At 50.0% G+C, this 27,971-nt stretch overlaps 1 protein-coding gene across 1 annotated transcript in view; it reads right to left on the bottom strand.

Moving 5' to 3' along the window:
- Positions 1–23,127: 23,127 nt before the first annotated feature.
- Lbh (LBH regulator of WNT signaling pathway) overlaps positions 23,128–27,971 on the bottom strand; it is a 28,127-nt gene continuing 23,283 nt past the window's right edge. The window contains exon 3 of the mRNA XM_004654513.2: positions 23,128–25,576. Coding sequence (XP_004654570.1) covers positions 25,388–25,576 — 189 coding nt within the window. The 3' untranslated portion in view covers positions 23,128–25,387. The remainder of the gene's footprint in view (positions 25,577–27,971) is intronic.

Here is a 27,971-nt window from a genome sequence, read left to right as displayed (position 1 = left end):
AATGCCTCCAATTGTTGCAGGGTAAATTCATCCAGGGAAAAGGAATGCGTTGTTCAAATACCTTCGCCTTCTTTTGCCTTTTAACTTGAGTGATGTGGGCTATTAAAATGTTTCTTTTTTAAAGAGAGCCTTTAAAAATTCTAGGAAAGCAGCCATGTCTGCTTTGTTTATGCTAACTAGGTTTAGGTTCATTCTGCCTCTGTGTGCTGTGGGTATGGCAGAGGGGGCATCTAATAATCATTCTAGACCCAGCTCCAGAACATTGTGCCTTCATTCGCCAAGCATGGTTCCTTTCATGGCTGTGAGTGAGTCTTTGGTCATCTGCAGCCCCTCTTATTGATACAGGAATTTGGGGGGGCCTCACCCATGCACAAATACAATATGCCAACACACTGATAATTTGGGGGTATCTTCAGATTCTTATAAATTTGAAGAATGAAATCCACAGAGCACAGGGTAAGGTTCAGGAGGCTTTTGTCTGGCTCAGGACTTTGGGAAGGGAGAGCTTTAAGAAAGGATAACTCTAAGGGAAGGAAGAATATAACTCTTACCTGGGGAGGCAAAATGGGGTTCCAGAGCCCACCTCAAGATTCCGGTGGGGTGTTTTTATGAGTCCCATGGGTGGGCGGCTGGTTTAGCCAGTCTAGATGTCTGGGTCGGGATTTCTGGAAAAGAGCAGTTCTCTAGGAAGGGCCTTCTCGAGGGGAGAGGAAGGACTCTCCAAGGGGCAGAGCTAAGGAAAGGCTGACCCTCTGACATTTCTGCACTAAAGCGCAATGGCCTAGATTTAACCCCACACTCTCAAGGACAACTGCCACATTTAGTGCTGATCACTACAGGGTCCTGTCACCCCTATACTGCCTCATAATGATGGCCATAGGGACCGGAAACTTAGAGGACAGCTGAATAACCTCAGGCAGATCCCAATGCGAGCCTTCAGGTTTCTCCCCTGTGACCTGTGATCCTTCCTCGGCTCGCACACGCTCAGCCCGCTCGGCTTCTGTGCGGCGTGCGCAGTGATCGCATTTACTAGATGATAAAATCACTGGGCTCCGCCTGCTGCTCACCTAACCTGCCTCTTCTGGGACTTTGACTTTTCCTCGGTGAAATTGTCTTCTCTGGGAAGGAGTGTTCCTCCCAAAGAGTATGACTTTTCCTTCCCAATTTTTATGAATGTTGCTGAAAAAAGGTGTGTCTCAGTGGAAAACTGTGCACGCTTTCTAGCATAGCTTTCCAGGTTATCGGAGTCTACATTGTCTCTGAGATATTTTCCAATGCTCTATCAATTGTAAGTATTAGAGATGTTAATTGTGTCCTGTCTGATATTTTTTTTTCTGACTTGATTTTCTCCCATTTTGGAAAAAAAAAACAAACCAGTTTTATCTCCATTTGCAATACATCTCAATATGCCTCTACTGAGTGGAAATGTATGTGTTGACTTCTTTGAACATCTGCCTAGCTTCCTGCTACCCAGAGTAAATGAATTCTCTCCTGTCCATATTTTTATGTTTGCATGCAATCCTGCTTTTTTAAATCTTCCTGAAAATTGTCTTTAATTAATATATTGTCTCATGTGATCCTTTTAGGAGCTGTTTCTGTTTTCAGTCTATCTCTTGAATCTTCTTGTATTTATTTCATATCCTGATATTTACCAGCCACCTCTCTGCCCTGTGCCCTACACCTCTGACCCCCCCCCCGCCCCCCACACTTACCGTTTACGGTCTTCCCAGATGCCTGTGCCCTTTTACCCAAGACTTGGGCAAAATCAGGCTTGCACACATCCGGACACTGCTGGAAACCAAATGTTTTGAGGTTTGTTATGTTGGAAATTTCAGCTCTCTCACTGAAGAAATACAGCCCGGGCATGTTTTGGTATTTAGGATCACTTAAGGGCTGTTTCGTTGGTGCCAGAAGACAGAGACCACAGCTGGCATATTCCTGTCTTTGGAAGGCAGACATGGGGCCTGTATCTTTTCATAGACTTGGTATGATGTTAATTACGTGGGTAATTTAGCCCTTTGCTTTAGTTTATTGTTTTCATTTTAAAATAGAGAGGGTTTGGGGGAGATGGATCAGCCGTTAAGTCACTTGTCTGCAAAGCTTAATGATGTAAGTTTGATTTCTCAGTTCCCACATAGGGCCAGATGCACAGAGTGGCACATGAATCTGGCCCTGGCACACCCATTCTCTGTGTCTGTCTCTCTTCTCTCTCTCTCTCTCTGTTTGCAAATAAATAAGTAAGTAATATTTTTTAAAATAAAAACAGAGAGGGTTTGAGATTAAAGTGGAACTCGGTTATCCTCTGCTAATGTCTTTTGGTTTAACAGTTCTCATGAAGAATGGCAACAACCCTGGTGTGTGATTTTTCCGGTGTGTTTCGGTTAGCTTATTTGGGTGTGCACGAATGTGTGAAACACGCAGAAAATAGAGGAAATGAGAGTGGCCCCAGCAAGTTGCAAAGTATATGAACTGTGATACTCACACTTGCCCCTCTCTTCTCCCACTGGCACGTGTGAGTCCAGGGAAAGCAGCTCTGCAGGCTGCTGCTCCCGTTCCTGACCTTCCTGAGCCTCCTCCAAGATAGGAACCATTAACCCCCTCCCCTTGGGACAAGCTAATTAGAGACATTTAATTTTCTCTTGGTTAATTTCATAGCCAAGGGAAGTGGGAGAGGAAGTGAATGACTGACACTTGCTAAACCTTCTATTTTATTATTATCTTTAAGTCATAGCTCTCTGTGGACATTTGATTCATATTCTTGGATCTCCCACTAGAAAACATGTTGTTATATCAGCAAAAGTGGGGGGGAGTTATATGGTGTTTAGCTTCTGGAAGAATATTTTTGAAAATGGCTCACGGGCTGGGATTAAACATAGACTCTTCAGCCCTTGTGACAGTTTCTCTGGCTAGCTCAGTGAGAATTGGGGAGGCCATTTCAATGTTTCATGAATGAAATTCGTCATTAACATTTTTTTCATTAAAGAGACAGAATTGATCCTAGACTAATATAATCTCAGCTCTAGAGCTATTAATGTAATTTTGAGGCATCGTGTCACATTATAAAAACACAGTGCTGTGAAGACTCTAATTTGCCAAGCTTTCTGAAGTACCAGATGGTTCACGTACTCAGAGAAAATTCTCCTTTGCATGAGAGGAAATCTGTGATGTCATAAGCAAAAGAAGTCATGGATGCCTGGAGCTGTAAGATTAAATACTATCAAAGGACAAGACTTCAACAATAGAATGATTTTAATTGGCTTTATTTCCAATGAACAAAAGCGGCTGGTTTGTAGACAGGGGAAGGCTGGAAAACATACAGAAACAAAGAAAAAAAGGTGTGTTGCTCATGTCAAGTTACTTTCCTCCTCAGGTAGAGACCTAAAAAGCAACCATAGCAAAGTGACTCTGGTTGGTTAACAACAGGTTACTTTTTCTTCTTCTTCTTCTTCTTCTTTTTTTTTTTTTTGCAAGACAGAGGGGGAAATCATTTTTATGCCAGCTGAAAATGGTCTGCTTGGAAAATCTGACTAGCTCTTTCTCTCTAGATTTCTCAGAATGCCCCACGGTAGCTGATTTTGGTTTGGTGAACCTTGAGCTCTGGCACTGGTGACTCCATTTTGATTTCCCCCTTGTCTGCTGAGGCCCCCGCAAGGGCCTGCTTACTCTACCTGAAACAATGGCTCCTGTAATGTTTACTTGACACCGACATTGGCAAAAGCCCTCCAGGTGCCTGGCACTAACAGGGACACAATCAGCAGGAGCTGGGAACTCCTGGCCTCTGGAAACTCTGCTAGAGCTCTCTGTGGGATCTCATCTCCTCAGCCGCCCCAGAGGCCCAGGCTCGCCCTTTCACCTCTTGCTCTGCCCACATCATGTGCCGCTGATGCCACCCTGACATCCCTGACTCCCTGGCTGCTGCCCGATCTCTGGGCTTGTTTGCTCCTTTGGGTGGATCAGATGGGAAACTCTATTGTGTCTCTCTCTGTCCTCCCCACCTTCGACATGACCTTTCCCACCTTCTAATCTTCTTCAGGCTGCCATAATGACTTTCTTCTTCCTTTGGGTTTTGTCTTTTTCTGGTTTTTCGAAGTAGGGTCTCACTCTAGCCCGGGCTGACCTGGAATTCACTATGGAGTCTCAGGCTGGCCTCAAACTCGCAGCAATCCCACTACTGCTGCCTCCCAAGGGCTGGGGTTAAAGGCGTGCACCACAGCGCTTGGTCCCTTTGGGGTTTTTTTTTTTTTTCTTCTTTCTCTTTTTATTGTGTATTGGTGTGCAAGGGACACACAGTATGTATACACAGTGTCTTTTCTCTTACCCTTCTGAACAGGGTTTCTCTGGCAGCTGCTGTGTGCAAGCTTCCAGATTCTCTTGGTTACACTCCCCATTGCCACGGGCACACTAGGATTGCAGATGTACATACCACTTTGCCTCCAGCTTTACGCGGGCCCTGAGGAAGACTGAACTCAGTTCAGCAGGCTTGCACGCAAGTGCCTTCCATCACTCAACCATCTCCCCAGGCCGCAGAGGGGTTTTCTTAAATGCAAATGTTATCATGTCTCTTTCTTGATTAAAACTCGTTGCTGACACTTCATTGCCTATACCAGTGCTGACAACAATTCACCCTAGACTAACGGTTGTTTGGGTTCTGCTTGAAAAACTTGGAAGCAAGTCTTGAAAGGTCAGGCTATTCCCAAGTAGCTCTTTTGAATCCCAGAATAAAACTCAAAAATACTTATAGAAGCCAGGCGTGGTGGTGCACGCCTTTAATCCCAGCACTCAGGAGGCAAAGGGAGGAGAATCGCCATGAGTTTGAGGCCACCCTGAGACTACCTAGTGAATTCTAAGTCAGCCTGGGCTAGAGTGAAACCCTACCTCAAAAAAAAAAAAAGAAAGAAAGAAAAGAAAAGAAATAATTCCTGAGAAGTTTCCTACTTTGATCAAAGGAACCTGGAAGCCCAACAAGCAATACAAAGAAAACTTTACCAAATACATCATCAAATTGCTCTAAAAGATCAACAAAGACCCTGGGAGTCAGCTGTAGAAAGGAAGTAAACAAGGGCAGGATGGCCGACTTGTCACTGGAGAAAACGCAGGGCAAAAACAGTTTTAATGAACTCAAGAAAAACACTCAGGTCCCAGTCCTCTATTCATAGCAAAGAAAAATCTTAGAAAAGTGGATGTGAAGTCGATAATTTTCAGGCATATAAAACCTGGTGAGAAGATGGGAGAGGTCAGAAGGGAGCCAGGCTTATCTTCCCTCGCTGTAGGGCTCAGACCTCTTGCTCTGTGGGCTGCTGTGGAGTGGGCTTAAGCAGTCTCCAGCACACTGTGACCAGCCCTACAAGGGGACATCAGAAGGGAAACGGAGGAGGAGGGACGTCTGGGTGAAAGATTGCCATTGTGTTCATGGAGGGGATCGGGACAGGCTGGCCGGAAAGTGCCCAACAGGCAGGGACAGGGGTTAAGATGACTGGGAGAGTGTCCAGGCCAGCAGGGCTCCCACGCCAGGAAGACATGAGAAGTGAACGCAGGATAGGCCTCCTCCCGTGACTGGTGTGCTGGTGTGGCGCTCTGAAGCGGCCGTCCCCCATGAACGCGTGTGCTTTGAGGGCTTGGTCCCCAGCTGATGGCTGGAGGAGGCGTCGCTGCGGTGGACCTGGAGGTTTCATACGCCTAACTTGCCAGTGCTAGTTGCTCGCTCTCCTGCTGCTGGCACTTTAACCTGCTGCGGCAGAAGTGACATCCAGCCTCTGCTCGTGCCTGGCTTTCCTCTGCCATCGTGGAGCTTCCCCCTTGAGACTGTAAGCCAAAATAAAAGCTTGCCTCCCCGCAGCTGCTTTTGATCAGGTGCCTTTATAATTTTATTTTGAGAGAGAGAGAGAGAGAGAGAGAAGGGGAGCGCCAGGGCCTCCAGCCACCGCAAACGAACTCCAGAAGCATGTGCCCCCTTGTGCATCTGACTTACATACGCACTGGGGAATCGAACCTGGTTCCTTAGACTTCACAGGCAGGTGCCTTAACCACTAAGCCTTCTCTCCAGCCCCTTTGGTCAGGTGCTTTGTCCCAGAAATGAGAACATAACTAACAGTTGGTTCTATTACTTATCACTCAAATCTTTTGAGAATACTGTTGGGTGCAGAATGTTAGCAGTTTAGTAGATCAGGACTGTCCAGAGTGTATGGATTTTGCTCGGGAAGGTTCTGGGTATAAGTGGAGGCCCAGAAGAGTACAAACCTTCCTATTTCATATATTCTTCCCTTACTGAAGCTTAGCCACACAGGGAGGGCCGGAGTTCACTGCCCTGCAACTCCAAGCCAGCCTGCGAGGAAGCGCCCACGCTGCTTGCTGGTAGGCACGTGAGTGGGGTGAGCGCAAAAGGGACTTGAGAGAAGCGAACACCTGAGGGGTGATACGGCGCAGACAGGGAAGGCTTGGGCCAGGGAAAGTCTTCTGGTGCAGCAGTTAGTTCAGGCCCAGAGGTCACCGGGCCAGCGCTCCAAAGTTTCCTGTGAAATCCTGGCTCTTCCCAGGCTACTGCTATAGCCACTGCTCAGACCCGCTGCTTTGAATCTGTATTTCCCACTCTACCTTCTTCCAAGCTGGGAGTCTAATTGTGGTGGTTTGGTTCAGGCGTCCCCCATAAACTTAGGTGTTCTGGATGCTAGGTCCTTAGTTGATGGAGATTTGGAAATTAAAGCCTCCTGGAGGCAGTACATTGTTGGGGGCGGGCTTATGGGTGTTATAGCCAGCAGCCCCATGCCAGTGTCTGGCACACTCTTCATTGCAACAGCACACCTTATGTTGACCAGTGGGTGATGTACACCCTCTGTTCATGCCATCATTTCCCCTGCCATCGTGGAGCTTCCCCTCTAGCCTGTAAGCCAAAATAAACCTCTTTTTCCCACAATCTGCTCTTGGTTGGGTGATTTATACCAGAAATGTGAAACTGACAGCAGCTGTAAAGTAGTACCAGGAGTGGGGTCATTTGCTGCTGGACACCTGACTATGTAGCTTTGGCCTTTTGGAGCTGATTTTCAAGAGGAATATGGAGGGATTTGAAACCTTGGCCTAAGAGATGCCTTGCAGTGCTGTAAGAACAGCTTGATGGACTATTCTGGTAGAGTAGAAAGACCTGAATGCAGTAAGAACTATGAACTGTGAGGTTTGGCTTATGAGGGTGAAAGAGAGCTTTGCTTGGACTGGGCTAGCAGTTTGTGTGAGAAGCTTGCTGTTATGCCCATGTCCTGAGAAGTTGTGCAGGGTTTCACTGCATAGAAATTGAACAGTGTGAGCAGAGGATGTGGCACAGAAAGAAAAAAAATTGGGGGGTGAACTGCTGCCTGTTCAGCTGCAATTGAGAGATTATAACCTTTGAGATTGGGCCAGTTGACCTGCAATGGAGCAACAGGAAGACTCTTTTGAAGGGGCCTGAGTGCTCAAGGAGTGTCCTGTTCTTCAAAGTCTGCTTTATTCTCCTCTGGATTAACAAATTGGCACCCTACCTGGTATTGTGGAATATAAGAAATGCAGGAAAGAGAGGCTGATTGAATTTGCAACATGGTCTCGTGTTTTGGAAATGGCCATGGGCAGTGTGAAGCAGGTTTGCTGGATGCCTGCATGGAGACCCCATGGGGCCATGAGGATGAACCCTGGATTACAGTGGAGACCCAGTGGAGATGCTGGGACCACGAGATGGCTGCCAGGGAAAGCTGCAGGCCCTGGATGAAGTTTTCTAGGACTGTGAGTAGCCTAGCTGGAGGGGTGGAATTGGAATGCCAGAGTCTTGTTGCTGGTTAGAATTACTGGACTTGGAGACTTGTCATTGAAGCTACAGAGTTTGATGTTTGCCCTGGTTGTTTTAAATCTTGTATTGGTTGAATATTTCTTTGTTATGCCCAGTGCCATCTTTTGCACTGTGAATGTTTATTCTGTGCCATTATGGGTTTTTTGGGGGGGTGGATTTTTTGATATTATGGCTTGGTTAAAAAATCTTGGCTTATGGGGATGTTTCAACATCATAGGAATTGATACAAACTATCAGGACTTTTAAAGTTGGATGAATGCATTGGATTTTATATCACATATGGTTATCAGTTTATGGGGGTCAGGGGTGGAATGTAGTGGTTTGATTCAGGTGTACCCCACAAACTTAGGTGTTCCGAGTGCTAGTTCCTTAGCTGATGGAGATTTGGGAATTAACATCTCCTGAAGGGAGTGTATTGTAGGGAGCGGGCTTATGGGTGTTATAGCCAGTGTCCCCATGCCAGTGTTTGGTACACTCTCCTGTTGCTATTGTCCATCTTATGTTGGTCAGGGGGTGATATCCACCCTCTGCTCATACCATCGTTTTCCCCTGCCATCATAGAGCTTCCCCTCGAGCCTGTAAGTCAAAGTAAACCTCTTTTTCCCACAAACTGCTCTTGGTTGGGCGATTTCTACTAGCAATGTGAACCTGAGTGGAGCACTGAGCTTCCTACCCATCCCAGTTCCCTGTTACCGCAGAACAAAACCCGCACGCTGCGGCCTGGAATTGCCTGTCTTCGTGCATTTTGCCCTTAACATGATGTACACTCACTCCTCGCCTAGGTGCGCAGGGTGCACATCCATGTGCCACCGCTTTGTCAGTGTGCGCTCGGGAACGAGAGTGGAGGAGAGGAGAGTGAGGTGAGAAGCTGGGAGAGCCAAAGGTAGGTCAGGAGACTGTGTGCGTCCCACGTACGTGAAACGGACACTTTTCAGCTTGACGCTGCGGGGCCATGCGGACAGCACGTCCAGGGGCAATCAATCAGGGAGCAGAATGTGTCACAGCCTCCTGCCTCCACTGGTGGACCTCACGCTTCAGGGTCATTTGAGCTCTCTCTTTCTCTTTCTCTCCCCCAAATATACAGAATCCCTGTCTCAAACTGCCCCCGGAGGGAAATCCAGAAGCTGTGGCCAGAGGGTGGACAGCACAGGAATGACATGCATGGCCTAGGTGTTGAACACGCGCCGTGCAGCCATCTGTCTGCATGCTCCTTACCGCAGATTACGACGAGTGAAGTGATCCCTATAAGCTCATGCGTGTGTTCGTCTGTGCAGCACAAAAGCTGTCAGAGAGACGATCGTGGAGCGCGGAGCTGCAGGACGAGGTTTGTCGGCCAGTGACCAAGACCGGAGGCAACTTGGTATCTGCTTACTGAAGAGGAAAAGCGACTCTGCCAAGGAAACTAGAAGGACTTGTGGAGAAGAGGATTTTAAGTGGGTCAGTAGGAGCTGGGATGGGGGAGCAGAGAGACTGTGGATAGGACAGGTGCATTCCAGAGTAAAGGAGACACATGCAGACATAGAAGCAGCGTGTATTCGTTCATTCTTATTCTAAAACTACCATAACTATATATATACATTATATATATATAACTACTATAACTATATATGCTATATATATAACTACTGCTAGGTGCCAGGTTATTGGTAAGTGCCAGGAGAAATTACACAAGCCAAAGCCAGGCAGTTGGCTACGTATTCATAACTGCACAACTTTGTGAAGGGGAAGAAAGTGTCTTGGGACATGAGTGGCGAGGAGAGGAACCACTTGACCTCAGGATGAGGAAAGGGCCACCAGAGCAGGGACAACTGAGCTGGCTCTGGCGTTCCAGGAAGAAGGATCTCACACAGGGTCCTGAGGCAGGAGCATGGCGTCCAGAACATCGACAAGTAGCCCGCAGTGGCTGGAGCCCGGGGCCTGCAGAAGGCGAGCAGAGTGAGACAGTCAGGATTGGCAGGTGGAGACCATTACCCTAGTGGCCAGGGAATGATGCAGTGAAGTGTGTGAGCGTTAGGAGAACCATCCAGCTGTGTGGGGACAAGGGGGTGGAGCAGTATGGTGTGGGAGACCAGGTGGACCAGTGATGCTCCGCCTCGGTACCAGGGAGAACTGCGTGGAAAGCTTGAGTAACGCCGCCTGGAGTCAGCAACCAGGGATGCTGTTAGCCTCGCTATGGGGTGAGGCTTGGGGACTAGCAATTTCTGAGAGTTCTGCAGAGAACCCAAGTGTGTATCCAAGGTCCAAAACCTTCAGTTAGGACATTGATAACCTGGAGGAGGAGAAAGAAGAGGGGAAGCGGGAAGGGGAGGAGAAAAGGGAGGAAGAGGGAGGAGGCATAGAAGGATGGGGAGAGGACAGAGATGGAGGAGGAGGAAGAGATCTTTGTACCCCAGTTGATAAAAGATGGTAACCTGGCCTAAAACAACTGTGCTAAAGAAGGAAAGCCAAGGATGGATATTTTAAGAGGTGAGATGGAGGGTAGTAATCAAGAACTGCCAGATTTTATTTATTTATTTTCTAGTTTGAACTGTTCAGTGAAAACAAAGTCCTGGAGAAGTACCACTTTGGGGGTACATGGAGAGCATTCAGGCTTGATCATGCTGGGTCCACGGTTCCCCGTGCGCCGTCGGAGCGAGCAGCAGGCAGTTGAATACCCAGGTCTAGAGCTCAGGGAAGTCTGGGCTAGGAGGACACACGGCTGCAAGGTAAGCATTTGAAGAGGTGAGTGGAATTATCTGGAGGAAAAGAAGAGCCGGGGCCAAGGAGGGCAGCAGGTGCCAGCCTTGGAGCTTGGGGAGGCGAGGGAAGCAGAGTCATTGGCCGCAGAGTCTGCGAGCCTGGGGGAGCTGGGGGATCAGCGAGGAAGCGTTTGTTCAGGTGGGAGACAGCTCAGTGAGGAACTGCTCGTGGGAAGAAGAGGCGGGGACAGAGAGGACGAAGGGTCATTGGACACCGTAGTGGAAGCTGAGCACGCGGGTTATTCCAGCACTTGGAGGCAGAGGCAAGAGTTTGACATGAGCCTGAGCTACTTAGCAAGACCCTGTCTGAAAAAAAAAAACAGAGGGTGGGAAGGAGCCCGGTCTCTGAAGAAGGGCCTGGGATCACCTGTCAGCACTGCGCTGCTGCACCAGGGCCAAGGAAAGGATGACCAATGTGGAGGGGCCGCATGGAGAAGCCACCACCGGGCAGCTTTCCCAGTCGTGGAAGGGTCATGGTGGACAGTGCTAGGAGTGGGCAGGTTGAGGAAGTCCTGAGGGGCCATGTGGGCCCCACTAAGGTATCAGAGGCCCATTCCAACTTGGAGTTGTGGAGGTCGGGGGGTCAGGTGAATGGTCGATCTGATTGTCAAACCTTGGCTTTGGAGACAGAGTGGAGGGCGGTCACTGTGAGCTGGCGGTGAGGGAAGCCGGAGATGGGCATGACTGTGGGAGGAGTGGATCTGGGCGGTATCGTTCAGCTTTCTTTGCTGGGCCTCAGAGAGGCCGCCACGGATGCAGACTTCAGTCGAGGCTCTGGGTGTTTCACCACCATCCTTTGGACACTGAACAGAAGGGCAGCGAGGCTTCACAATGCCAGGTGATAGCAGGTCTCACCTCTGTGACCTGAGCAACGTGCAGAGGTGGGGGAGCCTTTGCAAGGGTTCGGGGCTGGGAGTGGGTGAGTCTGGAGATCCCAGGACAAGGAGCTTGGTGGGGGGGGGGGGCGAAGGCTGTGAGAGGCTGGTGACAGGTGGTCTGAGTGAAAGTTGCCCACTCTGACCGAAAGGCTAAGAGAAGGTAGAAGTTGGAATGAGTCGCTGTTGGCTGGAACGTGGGTGGGCAGGCTGAGGCGAGGCTTGGCTGAGACTTGAATGAATGACAGACCTCCTACCCAGGGAAGACAGTTAAGCCCTTAAGCCCGGGCTCAGGCAAAGGGGCCCACTGCAGTGGCCCCCCACTACCCGTCTTTCCATGGCATCGGACACCTGCAGACCCCACCCACAGAGGGACACTTCTTTACGAAAGCTGAACGGGATGGCTTAGTGTCTCGGGCTGAGAGGTTAGCTCAGAGACAAGGTCGTACTGTCATAGGGCAGAGTTAGGGAATGAACGCCGCACCCTTCTTCCTCTGCCCAGAGTCAGTGGGGCACAGACAAGGACTGGCCCATGCCAGGGGGAAGGAGATGGGCAAAGGGAGAGCTCCTTCCAGGCGTAAAGGAGCCAGGGGTGGGAGAGTCCCAGGAGTCCCCGCTGCAATGCGGGGGCAGGAGGGGCGCGGCTGGTTAGTTACAGCTCTGTGGGGTGGGGCTGTTGTCCCCGTCCCAAACCACCCTCCACCTCCGCCCCATCTCTGGCCATCTGTCCGTCGTCTCTGTACCCGTGTGGCCCCCTGCTGTTTCCCACTTCCTCTCCCTCTCTGTTTCTGCATGTACCCTTCATCTTGTCTTTGCCAGTGTTTTCCCTGTTGAGGGGGCATGCATCTGGGGCCACTCCGCGCTCCTGGAGGCCACATCATGGCTCTGTTAGACAGCGAACTGCGTTGCACCCAGCAAGATGCAGAGGAGGCTGTTTCAAGGTGTAATTCATAGGGACACATGTAGGAAACCACGGCCAGGCATGCTCCAGCCGCATGACCTCGGAATACCTGCATGTCCCCATAGCATTTCATTTCCCACACACCCTTCAGGCCTTTGCGAGAGAATCTTCCTCTCCGAGGCCCCCTGTGACTGTGATAGGCCGGTCTGAAATGCACATCCCAGCTCCACTCCGCACCCCTTGCCCTCTACTTTCTTTCTCTCTCTTTCTTTTTCTTTCTTTCTTCCTTCCTTCCTTCCTTCCTTCCTTCCTTCCTTCCTTCCTTCCTTTCTTTCTTTCTTTCTTTCTTTCTTTCTTTCTTTCTTTCTTTCTTTCTTTCTTTCTTTCTTTCCTTGTTTTTGAGGTAGGGTCTCAGTCTAGTCCAGGCTGACCTGGAATTCCCTATGTAGTCTCAGGGTGGCCTCGAACCCACAACAGTCTTCCTGCCTCTGCCTCCCCAGTGCTGGGATTAAAGGTGTGCGCCACCATGTCTGGCTGCTTTCTTTTTCTTCATTACATACCACAAAGAGGCCATCTATATGTTTTCTTACTTATTTCTATTTTAGTGTCTAGCTCCCCCTACTAGAATGTAAACTCCATGAAGGCCAATATAGGTTTTTTCTTTGGAGTAAATTAATAAATTGTATTGGCATTTATTCACAGTACAGAATGACGGCTTCCACGACTGCATTTGCATTCAAGTACACCGTGAGCTTTGACACACTTATCCATCCTTCCCTTTCTCTCCCCTTCCCATTCCCTCAGAAAGTCTCACTTCTACTTTCACTGCATGAATTTTTGTTTGTTTTTGTTTTTCAACGTAGGGTTCTTGCTCTAGCCCAGACTCACCTGGAATTCACTAGAACATGTGGATTTGACTGTTTTGTTCACTTTTGTATACCTATTGCCTGAGCACTGACGTTGGGAGACACACTCAAGACTGCTGAACACACCATGAATTAGTAAGTAAAATTCTTATTCTTCCTTCTTTTTCTTTCAGAAGAGAGTTTCCCAGGACTGGGGCCTTGAAGAGGCTGGGGAGGCTTGTGGGTCCCAAGGAACAGACAGGGAACCTTGCTTCCCCTTGCCCTTGTGAGCTGGCAGGGTGATCTCGCAGCGTGGGAGTGGATGCAAGTCGAGAATGTCTCTGGAGAATAAAAAACATGACAGATAAGGCAAACTCTAGGAGATAGATTAAATGGTGCTGTGGGGGAGGGGGTTCACCCTGGTGTCTGGAAGGACACCCATAGGCAACACTCAGCCTTTATGTAAGAAGTCTGCCATTCCCCCTGGTGACACAAAGCATTCTACTAAAGAGGAACTAATGGCCCAAGAAGTTTCTGTGCTGTGCGCCACAACCCAAGCAGGGCTGGCTCAGGGTAAGGCAAGCCAGGTGCCTCAAATTTAAGGAGGCACTAACTAGATCTAGGGTTCATGAGAGCCCAGACTCAGTCTTTGCAGAAACTTGAAAATGAGAGCCTCCTTAAATCATGCTTTGGCTATGGTGTGATTTGATAGGAGGCTCACTCTGAGGTCAGGAAGCAGTGTGATCTTTGTGATCTAAAATATTTTTACCTTCATGGACCACTTCCTCCATTTAAAAACACACATGGCCTGGCAGGGTGGTGCACACTTTTAATTTCAGCACTCAGAAGGACTGAGGTAGGAAGACTTCTATGAGTTCAAAGCCAACCTGAGACTACATAATAAGTTTCAGGTCAGCCTGGGCTACAGTGAGACCCTACCTCAAAAAAATGTAATGCCAGGCATGTGGTGCACACCTTTAATCCCAGCACTTGGGAGGCAGAGAGAAGAGGATCTCCGTAAATTTGAGGCCACCCTGAGACTACATAGTGAATCCCAGGTCAGCCTGGGCTAGAGTGAGACCCTGCCTTAAAAAGGGGAAGAAACAAAAGAAGAAGAAAAATGCAACTATACATATGTATGTATATGTAACTATATTTTAAAACTACATTGATATGAAGACACATATAGTCCAAGTTTCATTCATTTTCCCATTAATTTAAAAATAAAACATTTTCATGGGCCCAAAAAGTGTCATGGGCCTTGACCTTGCTACTATTTTCAGGGTATAAGTCAGCCCTATCCAGGGGATATGTGCACCGTGTGGAGAATTCTCCCTCACCTCAGCCCCTCATCTCAGCCCCTGACCTCAGCCCCACTTCAGCCCCTCACCTCAGCCCCACCTCAGCCCCTCACCTCAGCCCCTCACCTCAGCCTCACCTCAGCCTCACCTCAGCCCTTCACCTCAGGCTCACCTCAGCCCCTCACCTCAGCCCCTCACCTCAGCCTCACCTCAGCCTCTCACCTCAGCCTCTCACCTCAGCCCCACCTCAGCCTCTCACCTCAGCCCCACCTCAGCCTCTCACCTCAGCCCCACCTCAGCCCGTCAACTCAGCCCCTCACCTCAGCCTCACCTCAGCCCCTCACCTCAGCCCCTCACCTCAGCCCCTCACCTCAGCCCCTCACCTCAGCCCCACCTCAGCCCCTCACCTCAGCCTCTCACCTCAGCCTCACCTCAGCCTCTCACCTCAGCCTCACCTCAGCCCCTCACCTCAGCCCCTCACCTCAGCTCCTCACCTCAGCCTCTCACCTCAGCCCCTCACCTCAGCCCCACCTCAGCCCCTCACCTCAGCCCCTCACCTCAGCCCCACCTCAGCTCCTCACCTCAGCCTCACCTCAGCCCCTAACCTCAGCCCCTCACCTCAGCCCCACCTCAGCCCCTCACCTCAGCCCCTCACCTCAGCCCCACCTCAGCCCCTCACCTCAGCCCCACCTCAGCTCCTCACCTCAGTCTCACCTCAGCCCCTCACCTCAGCCCGTCACCTCAGCCCCTCACCTCAGCCCCTCACCTCAGCCCCTCACCTCAGCCCCTCACCTCAGCCTCTCACCTCAGCCCGTCACCTCAGGCCCTCACCTCAGCCAGTCACCTCAGGCCCTCACCTCAGCCCGTCACCTCAGCCCCTCACCTCAGCCTCTCACCTCAGCCCCTCACCTCAGCCTCTCACCTCAGCCCCTCACCTCAGCCTCACCTCAGCCCGTCATCTCAGCCCCTCACCTCAGCCCCTCACCTCAGCCCCTCACCTCAGCCTCACCTCAGCCCCTCACCTCAGCCCCTCACCTCAGCCTCACCTCAGCCCCTCACCTCAGCCTCACCTCAGCCCCTCACCTCAGCCCCTCACCTCAGCCTCACCTCAGCCCCTCACCTCAGCCTCTCACCTCAGCCCGTCACCTCAGGCCCTCACCTCAGCCCATCACCTCAGCCCCTCACCTCAGCCCCTCACCTCAGCCCCTCACCTCAGCCTCTCACCTCAGCCCCTCACCTCAGCCTCACCTCAGCCCGTCATCTCAGCCCCTCACCTCAGCCCCTCACCTCAGCCCCTCACCTCAGCCCCACCTCAGCCCCTCACCTCAGCCCCTCACCTCAGCCCCTCACCTCAGCTCCTCACCTCAGCCCCTCACCTCAGCCTCACCTCAGCCTCATTTCAGCCCCTTACCTCAGCTCCTCACCTCAGCCCCTCACCTCAGCCCCTCACCTCAGCCTCACCTCAGCCCCTCACCTCAGCCCCAGACACAGGACATAGGGTTTTTACAGTCCCAAAGTCAGCAGGCTTGACTGAGTGAATGTACTGCTTTCTCTTTTTTGAGTTTCATGATCTTTGTGCTTAAAATAGCTGTAATAGGGCGAGAGAGAAGGCTGAGTGGTTAAGGTGTTTGTTGGCAAAGCCTAAGGACCCAGATTTGACTCCCCAGAACCCACGTAAGCCAGACACACAAGGTGACACATGGGCACAAGATGGCGCACATGTCTGGAGTTTGATTGCACAGGCCAGAGGCCCTGGTGTGCCAGTTCTCACTCTCTCCCACACTATCACTCTCTCTCTCTCAATAAGAAAAAAAAAATTGGGGAGGGAATTACCATGGGATATATTTTATAATCATGGAAAATGTTAATAAAAATTAAAAAAAAAAAAAGAAAAAAAAATTGTAGCCAGAAAGTGTGGCACATGCCTTTAATCCCAGCACTCAGGTGGGAGAGGTATTGTCAAAAGCATTAACAACAACAACAGCAACAAAAGCTGTGTATGTGGGCAGGAGAGATGGCTCAGCAGTTAAAGTGCTTGCCTAGGAAGGCTGAGGACCCAGGTTCAATTCCCCAGTACCCACATAAGCCAGCTGCACAAGGTGGCAGATGCATCTGCAGTTCATTTGCAGTGGCTAGAGGCCCTGGTAGACTCTCTCTCTCTCTCTCTCTCTCAATAACTAAATAAAAAGTTGTGTATGTGGTGTGCGTGGGCGTGTGTACTGAATTTAGGTCAGAGGTCAACACTGGGTATCTTTACTCTTTCAGATAGGGTCTCCCACTGAGCCTAGAGCTCACGATTTGGCTAGCCTACAAGTCCCAGGAACCCTGTTTCCTCCCCAGCTAGAGGTCCTGGTGTGCCCATTCAATCTCTCTCTCTTGTAAACAAATAAAATTTTAAAATACCAAAATAGCTGAAATAAGGGCTGGAGAAGTGGCTCCGCAGTTAAAGGTGCTTGCCTGCAAGACCTGGTAGCTTGGGTTCAATTCCCCAATACCCACATAAAGCCAGATGCACAAAGTGTGCACACATCTGGAGTTCATTTGCAGGGGAAGGAGACCCTGGTGTGAATATTCTCTCGCTCTCTTTCTCTCTCTTCCTTTCTCTATCTGTCTCTCTTTTTTTTCTCTCAAATAAATAAATAAAAATATCAAAAATAAAATAAACACATAAATGAAGAGTTGATTTGGGGTTACAGATCAATGAGTGTCTATAATGTGTGAGGGCCTGGATTCAATTCCTATCACCCCAAATAAGTAGATATATAATAAATAATTACCACAATATAAATGAGAGAACATAATGGAATTACTATACAATTCACCAATTCTGTTCCTATGTATATACTTGTGGTGGTTTGACTATAAATGTTGCTCATAGTCTCAGGTATTTTTTAATTTGATGGGTGGGGGGTGTAGAATGGGTGTGCCAGGGCCCATAGCCACTTACATGAGTCCTGGGGAATCGAACCGGGTCCTCTGGCTTTGCAGGCAAGTGCCTCAACCGCTAAGCCATCTCTCCAGCCCTTTCTACTTAGTCAAAGCTGGTGGAGTCTTTGGGAGGGGAGCCTTGCTGCAGGAGGTGTATTGCCTTGGGTTGAAGAGTCCAGCCCTACTGTGTGTTCAGCAGCCGCTTGCCAGCTCGGGCTTGCGGTTCCCCCTCTACTGCAGATGGGTAAGGCTGTGAGATGATGGCTGTTCTCAGTATGATGAAGCTTTCTCTTGAAAGCATAAACTTGAAATAAATCCTTTCCTCCCATAAGCTGCTTTTGGCCTGGTGTTTTGTCTCAGCCACAAGAAGCTAATTGTTACAATACCCAAAACAATTAAATCAAGATTTATCAGATATTTGTATGCCAATGTTTATGTCCATCAACAGAAAAATGGGTGAATAAAAGGTGACATCTGCATACAGTAGAATATCATTTGGTCACAAAAATGAAGGAAAATCGGGGAATGGGTGAGGGGGAAAAGTGCTTATTGCTCAATTCTAGGTACCCAAGTTTGAATCCCCAGATCCCATCTCAAAGCTGAAAGGTGTGGCAGGTTTCTATAACCCCAGCATGCTAACAGCAAGATAGAAGATGGAATTTCCAAGAAATTCCAAGAATTTCTTGGAAGCTTGCTCACTAGCTAGCTGGCAAACCCAGCTGTGAACAGCCACAGCAAGAGAAAGAGACCTTGCCTCAAGTAAAGTGGAAAATGGGGACAGGCTTCTGAACGTTATTCTCTATTCCCACATGCACCCCATGACACACCCGCTCACTCACATGTACACACACAATGAAAATTTAAAAAATGAAGTTCAGCTATGTGCTACAACATGTAAAAAGCTAAACACTTTATTCTGAGTGAAAATAAACTTACAGTAAAGGACAAATCCTGTGTGATTTCACTTGTATGAGGTTCCAAGTTCACAGAGACCGACAGGAGCTGAGCCACTGTTTGGGATGATGAGAAAGTTATGGATATGGAAAGGGGTGACGGATGCACAAAATTATGAATGCAATTAATGCCACCGAATTGCGCACTTGAAATCATCAAGCTGCTTTATGTATATTTTATGTATATTTATGCTTTATGTGTATTTTCCATCATAAAAAGCCGCAGAGTATCTGCTAAGTACTTTATACAGGATAAAAAGGCAGACAAATCATTATTGATAATTGCTGTATTGCTATGGTGAATGAGAGTTCCAAAGTTCACGGGCAGATTGGCAAGCATAAAGTGCTGTGTAAACACAATCTCTTCTGGCCCAGACCTGTTGCTCACCACCCACCGCCCACCTCCTGGATGACCAACTTGAAGGATGAATGGATGATGGCCAGGCTGCTGGAAGCGCTGGGCTTCGCAGAGCAAGCACGCTCACCCTGAACGTGTGCCATGCCTTGCTCACTCACAGTATGTCCTTCAGGACCAGGGATTATTGTCTCGTCGTGGCTGAGAGATTTAAGGTAGTCCTGGTATTCAGAGCAAAAGAGGCCAAGTCATTCACCAGGTCCTGACCATGGGCACTTGTGCTGAGGTTGGCCTGGTCCAATTTCCTGGCTTAGGGGGAACAAAATGCATTGACCTTTGCAACAGCTGACAGCGCACCTCCTGGGGTGTAGTGTGAAGGTGTGACCTGGGGCGCAAGGACTCGCTGGCTTGAGAGTCTGAGCCACTTCGCTTCTAAGGAGCAAACCCTGCTCAAAGATGAAGTGTTTAGAAACACACAGCAGAGGTGAGGTGGAATGAAGGACTCGAGAGACCAAAGGGCACTTCACGGACTCATTCACCAGAGGGTTTCCTCAGACCACGTGTCTGTCTGGTGTAACTCTGGGTTCCACAGATGCCTCCTGTTGCAGTCCCATTCACATTGCTGACAGAAATCACCTGACCAAGAGCAGCTTTGGGGGAAAAAGGGTTTATTTTGGCTTACAGACTCTAGGAGAAGCTTTATGATGGCAGGGGAAATGATAGCATGAGCAGAGGATGGATACCACCCCCTGGCCAACATCAGGTGGACAGTAGAAACAGAAAGTGTGCCAAACACTGGCAAGGGGGAACTGGCTACAATACCATAAGCTCGCCCCCAACAACCCACTGCCTCTAGGAGGCGTTCATTCCCAAATCTCCATCAGCTGGGAACCTAGCATTCAGAACACCTGAGTTGATGCAGGGGGGGAGGGATAACTGAATCAAACCACAGCTCCTCTTCCCAGCCTGTGGTTGAATACCAGGACAGCCTGTGAGTCCCTGGAATGTATAAGCAATGTGTACGTATTTGTGGGAGAAAGTCTATAGTTTCCATCAGAGTCTCAGAGGTGTGCATGATGCCCTAAATGCTCTGAAACCATTGTCCAGTGCATGTCTGATGTGACCAAGAGATCAGCCTTTTACTTGTACCCAGTTTTGGGGAGCCATGTAGATTACTTCCAGTGAGATGCTGGGTCACACCCATAGGGTGGCCTACAGATGCTTCATGAGGGAGTCACCACTGAATACCTCTGCCTTTTTCTCCTCAGTGAAGCAATTTATTTATTTATTAACTTATTATTTATTACTTTTTTTTTTTTTTTTGGTTTTTCAAGGTAGGGACTCATTCTAGCTCATGCTGACCTGGGATTCACTATGTAGCATCAGGGTGGCCTCGAACTCACAGCAATCTTCCAACCCTGCCTCCTGAATGCTGGGGTTAAAGGCACATGTGCAACCACACCCAGCTCACCCCCAGTCTCTTAAGCAGTAAAATGAGTCTTGGGTGGTCTACAGGACCTGGACAGGTTGGCGGTCAGCAAGCAAATGGCAGCTTGCATGTCCCTGCCCTTTGCCCAGCAGGGAGGGGCCATGAGAAGGAGAAGGGTCATAATGAGGGGTGATTTCAAGACTCTGAAAGGTGACTCAGACATTCCAGCAGAGCTTTTATTTTTCCTTTGTGTTGATGTGTGAAATATAACCGTAGTCATTTTTTCCAGCGGGTTGATAAACAGTGATTACCCATGGCAGATTATGAACCGAGCCCAAGAACAGTCCGTGTACCAGCACTTCCCTTCTTTCACCCTTAACACCTAAAACAATCACCCAAGCCTGGGGTCGCTGCCTCCTTGATTCCAGAAGGAAGGGTGCAGGCTGTCAACAGGGGCCAGGGCCTGTGGGAAAGGTAGACAAGTGGGGGCACGGTCTGATCCCCAGCCCTATCCTGTACATTCTTTTATTACCTGGGGTTAAGGACGAGTCCAGAAATCGTCTGTTTGGCCTCCAAAAGATGGTGGTCTGAAAAGAGAGAGAAGGCAGTACTTGATGATCACTGTGGGGGCCAGCAGCCAGGCTGAACAACCCTTCCCACATGGCCCATGTCATGTCCTCAGGACAGTAGGGAAGTGGCCCGTGCTGAATGCCCAGCCACACCTCCAGGTCTGCTAGTACCACATCTTCGAATTCATCAGGCTCTGGATCAGAAAAATACAAAAAAAAAAAAAAAAAAAAACCAGTTTTAAAATCACATCTGTTCTAGGCATGTAAATGTTTTGTGCCCCATGATTCCCTAAATAATACACTATAACGGCTATTTTCATAGCATCCGGGGTGTATATGGGATCAGAGTTCATTTAATGAATATATATGTAGATGGTATGCAAGTACTACACCATGTTTTATCAGATTTTGGTATCGAGGCAGGGGATGTTTGGGGACCAGTCCCTTGTAGACACTGAGTTATCTCCTCCTTCCGATGGATGGTGAGGAACCCAAAACACTGAGAACTAAGTCACATGGCCTAGCGGACTTGGGTCCTTTGGCTTTGTAGGCAAGTACCTTGAAGGCTAAGCCATCTCTCCAGTCCAGCAACAGATTTCTTTAAAGCATTTTTCATATATAGTTTTTTTTGTTGTTGTTGGTCCACCCCACCTCCTTGCCTCCCCACCATCCCCTGCCCCTCACAATCCTCCCTGGTCTAGATACCTTCACTGCTGGGACAAAAGTTGATGGGAGGAAAAGATTTCTTTTGGCTTGTCGTTTCAAGGAGAAGCTTCCCAATGCGAGCAGAGGCTGGACGTCACTTCTACCCCAGCAGGTGGCAAAAAGCAGCAGGAGAGTGAGCTGAGCTCTGGTGAAGAGGATCTGACTGTAAAAGTCCCAACCCCGCCCTAGGATCACACCTCCTTCAGCAAGGCTCCACCTCCCGAATTGCCACTAGCCAGTGACAGAGCTCTCAAAACGTGTGATTTTATGGGGGCCATTGGGTTCAAAGCACCACACCCCCTGTGCCCTTCTGCCCTCAACATTCCCCTTCTAGTTTCATAGTACAAGTCTTCTACAACCATCCCCCCCCCAAAAATGAAGCCTCTCTTACCCCCATATCATGGGCACCTTTCTAGTTTCCTGGCCGCTACCATATATACTGCTACAAAAATACAGCTATATAATGGTTAGGAGCTAGCATGCACATATGAAAAAGAAAATATAGTGGTTGTCTTTCTGCACCTGGGTTAATATATATATAGTATTTTCCAATTTTATCCATTTTCCTGCAAATTCCACATTTTCATTTTTCTTCGTAGCTGAATAAAATTTCATTGGGTATATGTGCCAACTGTTCATTATCTGTTCATCCACTAGTGCACATTTAGGAAAGAATCAGTTATTGTGTATGCTAACTAAAGACATTCTATAACATGGCCAAGTGTGGTGATGCACGCCTTTAATCCCAGCATTTGGAAGGCAGAGGTAGGAGGATCAATATGAGTTCAAGGCCAGCCTGAGACTACAGAGTAAATTCCAGGTCAGCCTGGGCTAGAGTGAGACCTTACCTCAAAAAAACAACCAAACAAACAAAAAAATTCTATGAAAGGTTCTAGATCTTTGCGACTCTGAGTACTGGCTCCTGAACCAACTGGGAGCCTTACCTGGAAGTCTGATGGAAGGCAGAAGGTTGGGCTAATCTGCACTTGAATTGGATCTCCAAAGGACGCACAGTACCGCCTGTGGTGTGTGATTTTGGGCTGTTTCTTTCTCTCCATGGCAACCATGCTTCTGCTGAAAATGACCAACCCAACGTCTACAGCAGGACCTTTGCACTAGAATCCCCTGGTCTACACAAATCAACCATCACTGCAGACATGTTTACCCAAAGGGCAGCTCTCTGAAAAGGAGCCAGGCAGAGGTATTCCCACCTGGATAAGAGGAGCAGGCTAAGTGACTTGCATTTGAGGTCAAAGGGCTCTATCCTGACCTTGAGGCTGCTTCTCAATTTTGTGCATGTGGAGGACCTGAAGGGAAAAGCAGGCGAGAGGAGGCAGTGGCTGCCCCTCAGCTACCAGCTCAAGAGCAGGAAAGAACTGCCTAGGGAGGCCCTGGCAAGCAGTCACTCTTCACGTCCCTGCGTGGAACGGCTCATGTCATTTCTACTTCCCAGACGAGACGCTGGGAATTCCAGACATGCAGAGCCTGGTGATCCCAGCCCAGACCACTGAGATCCAAGTCTCTAGGGTCAGGGCCCAAACTTTGCTTGTTGAACTTTCCACGGGGTTCTGGTGTGCCACAGACAGGTGATTGATGGGGGTCACCTGGGAAGGCGAGCAGGTAGAAGACGAGCCTCACCTAGAGCACCCCCAATCTGCTTCCCTCGTTCTTCAGCCAGCGCCCTCCCAACACGACAGGAAAAAAAGGACCCCAGACCAGAGTGGAAAGCATTTTCAAACTTTATTTACAACTGTCACAGTGACAAAAAGTAGTTCGGGGGAAAAAAATGCTAGTTTGTCCCTGAGCCTCAAAACAGAGCAGACAGAAGTTATAGGAGGGTCGTCTCACCACAGGCATTTCACTGAAATACTAGGGATATTTTATATGATCACTTACAAATACACACAAATTACTTTAAAAAAAAAAAAAAGGAGGAGGCCAGACAGGAGCTCAGCCACTTGTCCAAGAGCAGCTGGGTCCCCCGCCAACAGGTCCCACTGTTGAGGGGCCTGACACGAGCTGTCAGCCCACGTTCTGCTCAGACTGCACATGATCGTACAATGCGGCCTAGTGACTGACCAAAGGAATAGACCACCCCATAAACACACATATAAACAAAGTCGAGTTGATACAGGTTTACAAGCACGTTCCCATCACACGGCAAGACCAGGACACAGGATCTGGGGTAGGGGTGAGGAGACACCAGAATACAGGAATTTCAAAGGCCGGACCCCCGTCCACAAAGGAAGGCAAGGGATTCGAAAGGTCGCAGGGGAAGGAGGCGTGAGGAACAGATCTCGGAGGGCGGGGAGTGCGAGAGAAGCCCCGGCGTGGCTGCCCGCAGCCCTCCCTGCTTCCGCGAGGAGCAGAAGGAGTTATTGCCATCGGTGTGTGTCACAGGCAGACAAGAGGGGAAGGAAGCTGGGCGTGGGGTGACCGCGGCAGCCAAATGCCAAATGCCGTGCTGAGAGCACACTCCCCATCCTCCTGCCCCGGTGTGCCCCAGAGTCACACTGCCCTTGAGGTATTAAATACAGCTAAACACACAAAGCTGGGGGACTAGACCGACCAAACACCCAAGGGGACATCACGGGTGCCTTGGTTGGCCAAGCGAAGCCCAAGGAAGGCTATAGGTCCACTTCTTGACCGCACAGTCCTGCTCTGAAATAGAGATGTGGGAAGAATCTGTTCTGGTCCAGAAGGTCCGGAGCTGTGATCAGAGGCTCTGCGTGCGGAAGCGTCTTCCTCATGCACCTGCTGTCCTTGCCTGAGACTGCGGGGTGGGAGGCGGGGCGGGAACCGCAGTTCCACGGGGGACACCGCTGGGCTCCCCACACCTTCCTCCCACTGCTTCAGGAGCAACACGGGGAGAAGCGGGGACCCCTGGACAGCTTGATCTCCACCTGGACCCCACCGCGGCTTCGCGGGAAGCTTAGTGCCCGCCAGGCCGCGCTGTCAAGGCTCCTTCTCAACCATGACATTCCCGCTGCGCTTTGGACTCACAGGGCGCCAGGCTGGGAACCCACAGGGCAGGCGGGTCATGGCAGGAGAAGGAAGGGCAGGCCGGGGGCAGCCCACTCCATAGAGCGTCTGTTCTGCGAGACCCACAGCGGAAGCAGGCCCTTCCACGGTCCACCTGCAGTCTCGGGGTATCCAACAAGGACAAGACATGATGCTCTCACTATTCCCCCAAAAGTGCTGGGGGGCAAATAAAATAAAATAAAATAAAGTCAGGGAAGAAAAGCTCAAAAGGCTGCTTCTTAAAACCCTCATATCCACTGGGTTCTGCGAGCCTGCAGCAGCTGGGGCTGAGTCCAGGGGAAGGACAGCGTGGCCCCCACCCCCCGCCCCCCCCCCCCGCGATGGCTGTGCACACGGCCCCTTTCCCTTTTCCCTGGGGTTGACCAGCACACCTGAAACAAAAGCAAAAGCTGGTGGCCAGTGACTCAGAGCTCAAGATGAAAACTGCGTTCTCTGGAGCAAATACTGGTGAGCACGTCCCTAGTTCTCTTCAAAATGTATTTTTTTTTCCTTTTGCCTGGTGTTTGCTTTCTTACCCCAAATGTTCCTTGCTCATATGATCATCCCCTCCCCCAGCCAGCCAGATGCCCCTCCCCCCACCAACACACACACACACACACACACACACACACACACACACACACACACAGCCTGTGGCAGGGGGTTCAGATAGGGATCTCAGAAGCACCCCTCCCCCACCCGCCCCCTCTTCTCAGCAGCTCCCTTTCTCAGAAGATCTTGTAAGTTGTCAGAGGGCTCCGCTGCTCGACGAATTTAAAAAAGAAAACAAAAAATAGAACGAAAGAAAAGAACAGAAAACTGACTGGGTGATTTGCAGGTGCAAAAGGAAGCCTCGCTTGACATTTTCAGAACGGCTGCGCCTTGCTCTCTTCCATCTGGATGGGAACAACAGTTCAGGGTCAGAGGCCGGCCGCTGGGACCCGGGGGCCCGTGGGGACTCTACTGCTCCTTGCTCGCTTGCGCGGTCTCTTCACAGTTGTCCTGCTCCCCCTCCTGGACCAAGAACTCCTCAGGGGGCCACCGGAGCTCCCCACTCTCCACCTCCCCTTCCGTGGGTTCCACAACGATGGAGGGCAGACGGTCCTTCAGTTTGCAGCAGCGGTCAAAGTCGGACGGGTCGGGGAAGATCTGAAAGGAAAGCAAGGCAGACTGGTCACTACGTGTTCGAGAAGAGACGCCCCGTCTTTGCTGTCGCCCTGGGAGCCCCGTTGTCTGCCTGCCTGCCAGCGTCTGCGCTCCGCCTTCAGGTCACTGTGGGACACCAGACAGGATCGAGGGGCTCAGTTTTGGGGGAAACTGCTCCTCAGCTGGGATCCTGAAGCTACACGTTTGGGGGTGGGGCTGCTGAGGCTGACAGGCTGGGTCTGATGTTGTACTCTGATTTCCAGATAAAAGAAGTTTGTCCTCACAGTGAGTCGCGTCTTGCTTTGCAGTAAGCACTTATACCTGCCATCCAAAACGTACAACAGGTACAGAAACATTAAGTTCTTGCCGGAACAATCATTGGTGCCTAGTAGAAACAGACAACCAAGTTCTTTATAAGTATAATTTCAAACCAGCACAGTCAAAAATAAATGTTGCTCATGCACCGTTAAAAGTATTCAGGGTTGCAAAGTTGTCTAAGATCATCTAGCCCGGAAATGAATGAGACTCCAAATCAGGTCTGTTGGTTTCCCTCGGCCCTGCCCCAGCCCCTCAAGAAGATGGATCCCGCTGCAGCTGCCAAGTCCAGGCCAAGGCCAACTGAAGCGGGACCTTCTGTCACAAGCTGGCTGAGGACAAATTGCCACGTGTCTTCCTGTCTCACCTATGAGTGGCTCCTGGCTTCTTGCCTGCTCTACACCTGGAAGAGTCTAGTCTCTTTCCAAAGCCCCGAAAGGAGGCTCCATTTCTTAATATCTACAGGAGGTCCTGCCCAGTACTGGCAGAAACCACAAGGCAAGCTATAAAATCTGTGCTCCCCCTTTGCATACGCTGCCCTGTGACTAGAGCTGACCCAATTCTTTGTCCAGCAGCTTAAGTACTTAATCCATGGCTGCTGGTCCCTTGCCATCCATGGGCCTCAGTGACACACCCAGGACCAAGGAAGAGGAGTATGGATCTGGGAAGCCGGGCCTCACTGACTCATCCACACTTGACATCTTCAAGGCCATCTCCTACTTCCCTGTATCCAGACAGATAGGAAACTCAGGCCCCCGAGGGGTCACAGATTCACTGAAAGTCAGAGAGTGTGTCTGTGGCAAAAGCGCAACTTGAGAGGGTGGAAACACATTGGACAACACCTTGGGAGGTTGCTAGCTCTGCCCTGCTGGAGACGGGTTCAGGCCAGTGAACAGCTGTCCTGTGTTTCTTGGGAGGAGAAGTGCTTAGGGCTCCTCTAAGAGTGACCGGTTTTACTGTACCCCAAATCCAAGCAGTGCCTTCCCAGCCAAGCCACACTCTGACCACAGCACAAGCCATGTGACACTTCTGGGAGCCACAGGCTTCACCAAACATTGCCACCCCCGCAGGCCAGTGATTATTAACCATTTATTCAATAAAGGCCTATTGCTGGGGATTAAGCCTTAAGCCAGCTGTAGGACCACGCATCGTTAAAGACTTAAAGAGCTCATAAAAAGTATTGTAATAGCAGACAGAAGGAAAACCAGCTGGGGAGGGCCCGGCCTGGGGAAGGTCAAGGGAGGCCCCGAGAAGCTGACCGCTGCCCTCTGCTCTGCTTTCTCCTGCCGGGCGGCCCACCTTGAAGTTCTTCCCTTGGACTACACGGCACGCACGCAGTAACGGGCGGGGAGGGGTCAGCTGGGCTGCGGGGCCCTTGGCTCACTTCTCCTGTGGACCTAAGGCCCCCCCAGGAATGAGGACCTGAAGCACCTTCCCAGCACGTGCTCTGGGAGTGCGGCAGAGAGCCCCGGGGAGGAGCAAGCACATTGCAGGTTACAAAGCTCTTTCAGTGGGCTCCTCACCGAAGCAGCACTTCCATCCTAGGAACAGCAAACCCCTGGGACTCTGGGTCATAAAGCGGAATCAGGGTTCCAACCTCCAACCACTTTTTAAAAAATACTTTTAAACTAATTTATTTATTTGAGAGAGAAAGAGGCAGAGAGAGAAAGAGAGAGAGAGAGAGAACGGAAGCACCAGGGCCTCCAGCCACTGCAAATGAACTCCAGACCTAGGCGCCACCTTGTGTATCTATCTGGCTTATGTGGGTCCTAGGGAATTGAACCTGAGTCCTGAGGATTCGCAGGCAAGCACCTTAACCACTAAGCCATCTCTACAGCTCCTCCCCGCCCTTCTTTAATGAACTAGGATGCCAGGCTGGGCTGTGCTGGCTCAACATTCCTGTTTCATAGATGGAAAACTGACCAGGGTGAACAGGACCCTGCAGTTCCACTCCCCAGCAAGGTCCAAAAGGCGAGCTTCAGGACCTGAGAATGGGCTGCTGAAGACAGGAGGAGATGGCACCGGCCCCTGACGCCACCCCTGTCACCCAGACACCCAGGGCTGGGCCTCCCCGTGCTGCGGC

The sequence above is a fragment of the Jaculus jaculus genome, chromosome 5 (assembly GCF_020740685.1).
Source record: "Jaculus jaculus isolate mJacJac1 chromosome 5, mJacJac1.mat.Y.cur, whole genome shotgun sequence".
Classification (NCBI taxonomy): Eukaryota; Metazoa; Chordata; class Mammalia; order Rodentia; family Dipodidae; genus Jaculus; species Jaculus jaculus.
Note: the sequence above shows the minus strand (reverse complement) of the source record. Positions and strands in the feature narration are given on the sequence as shown.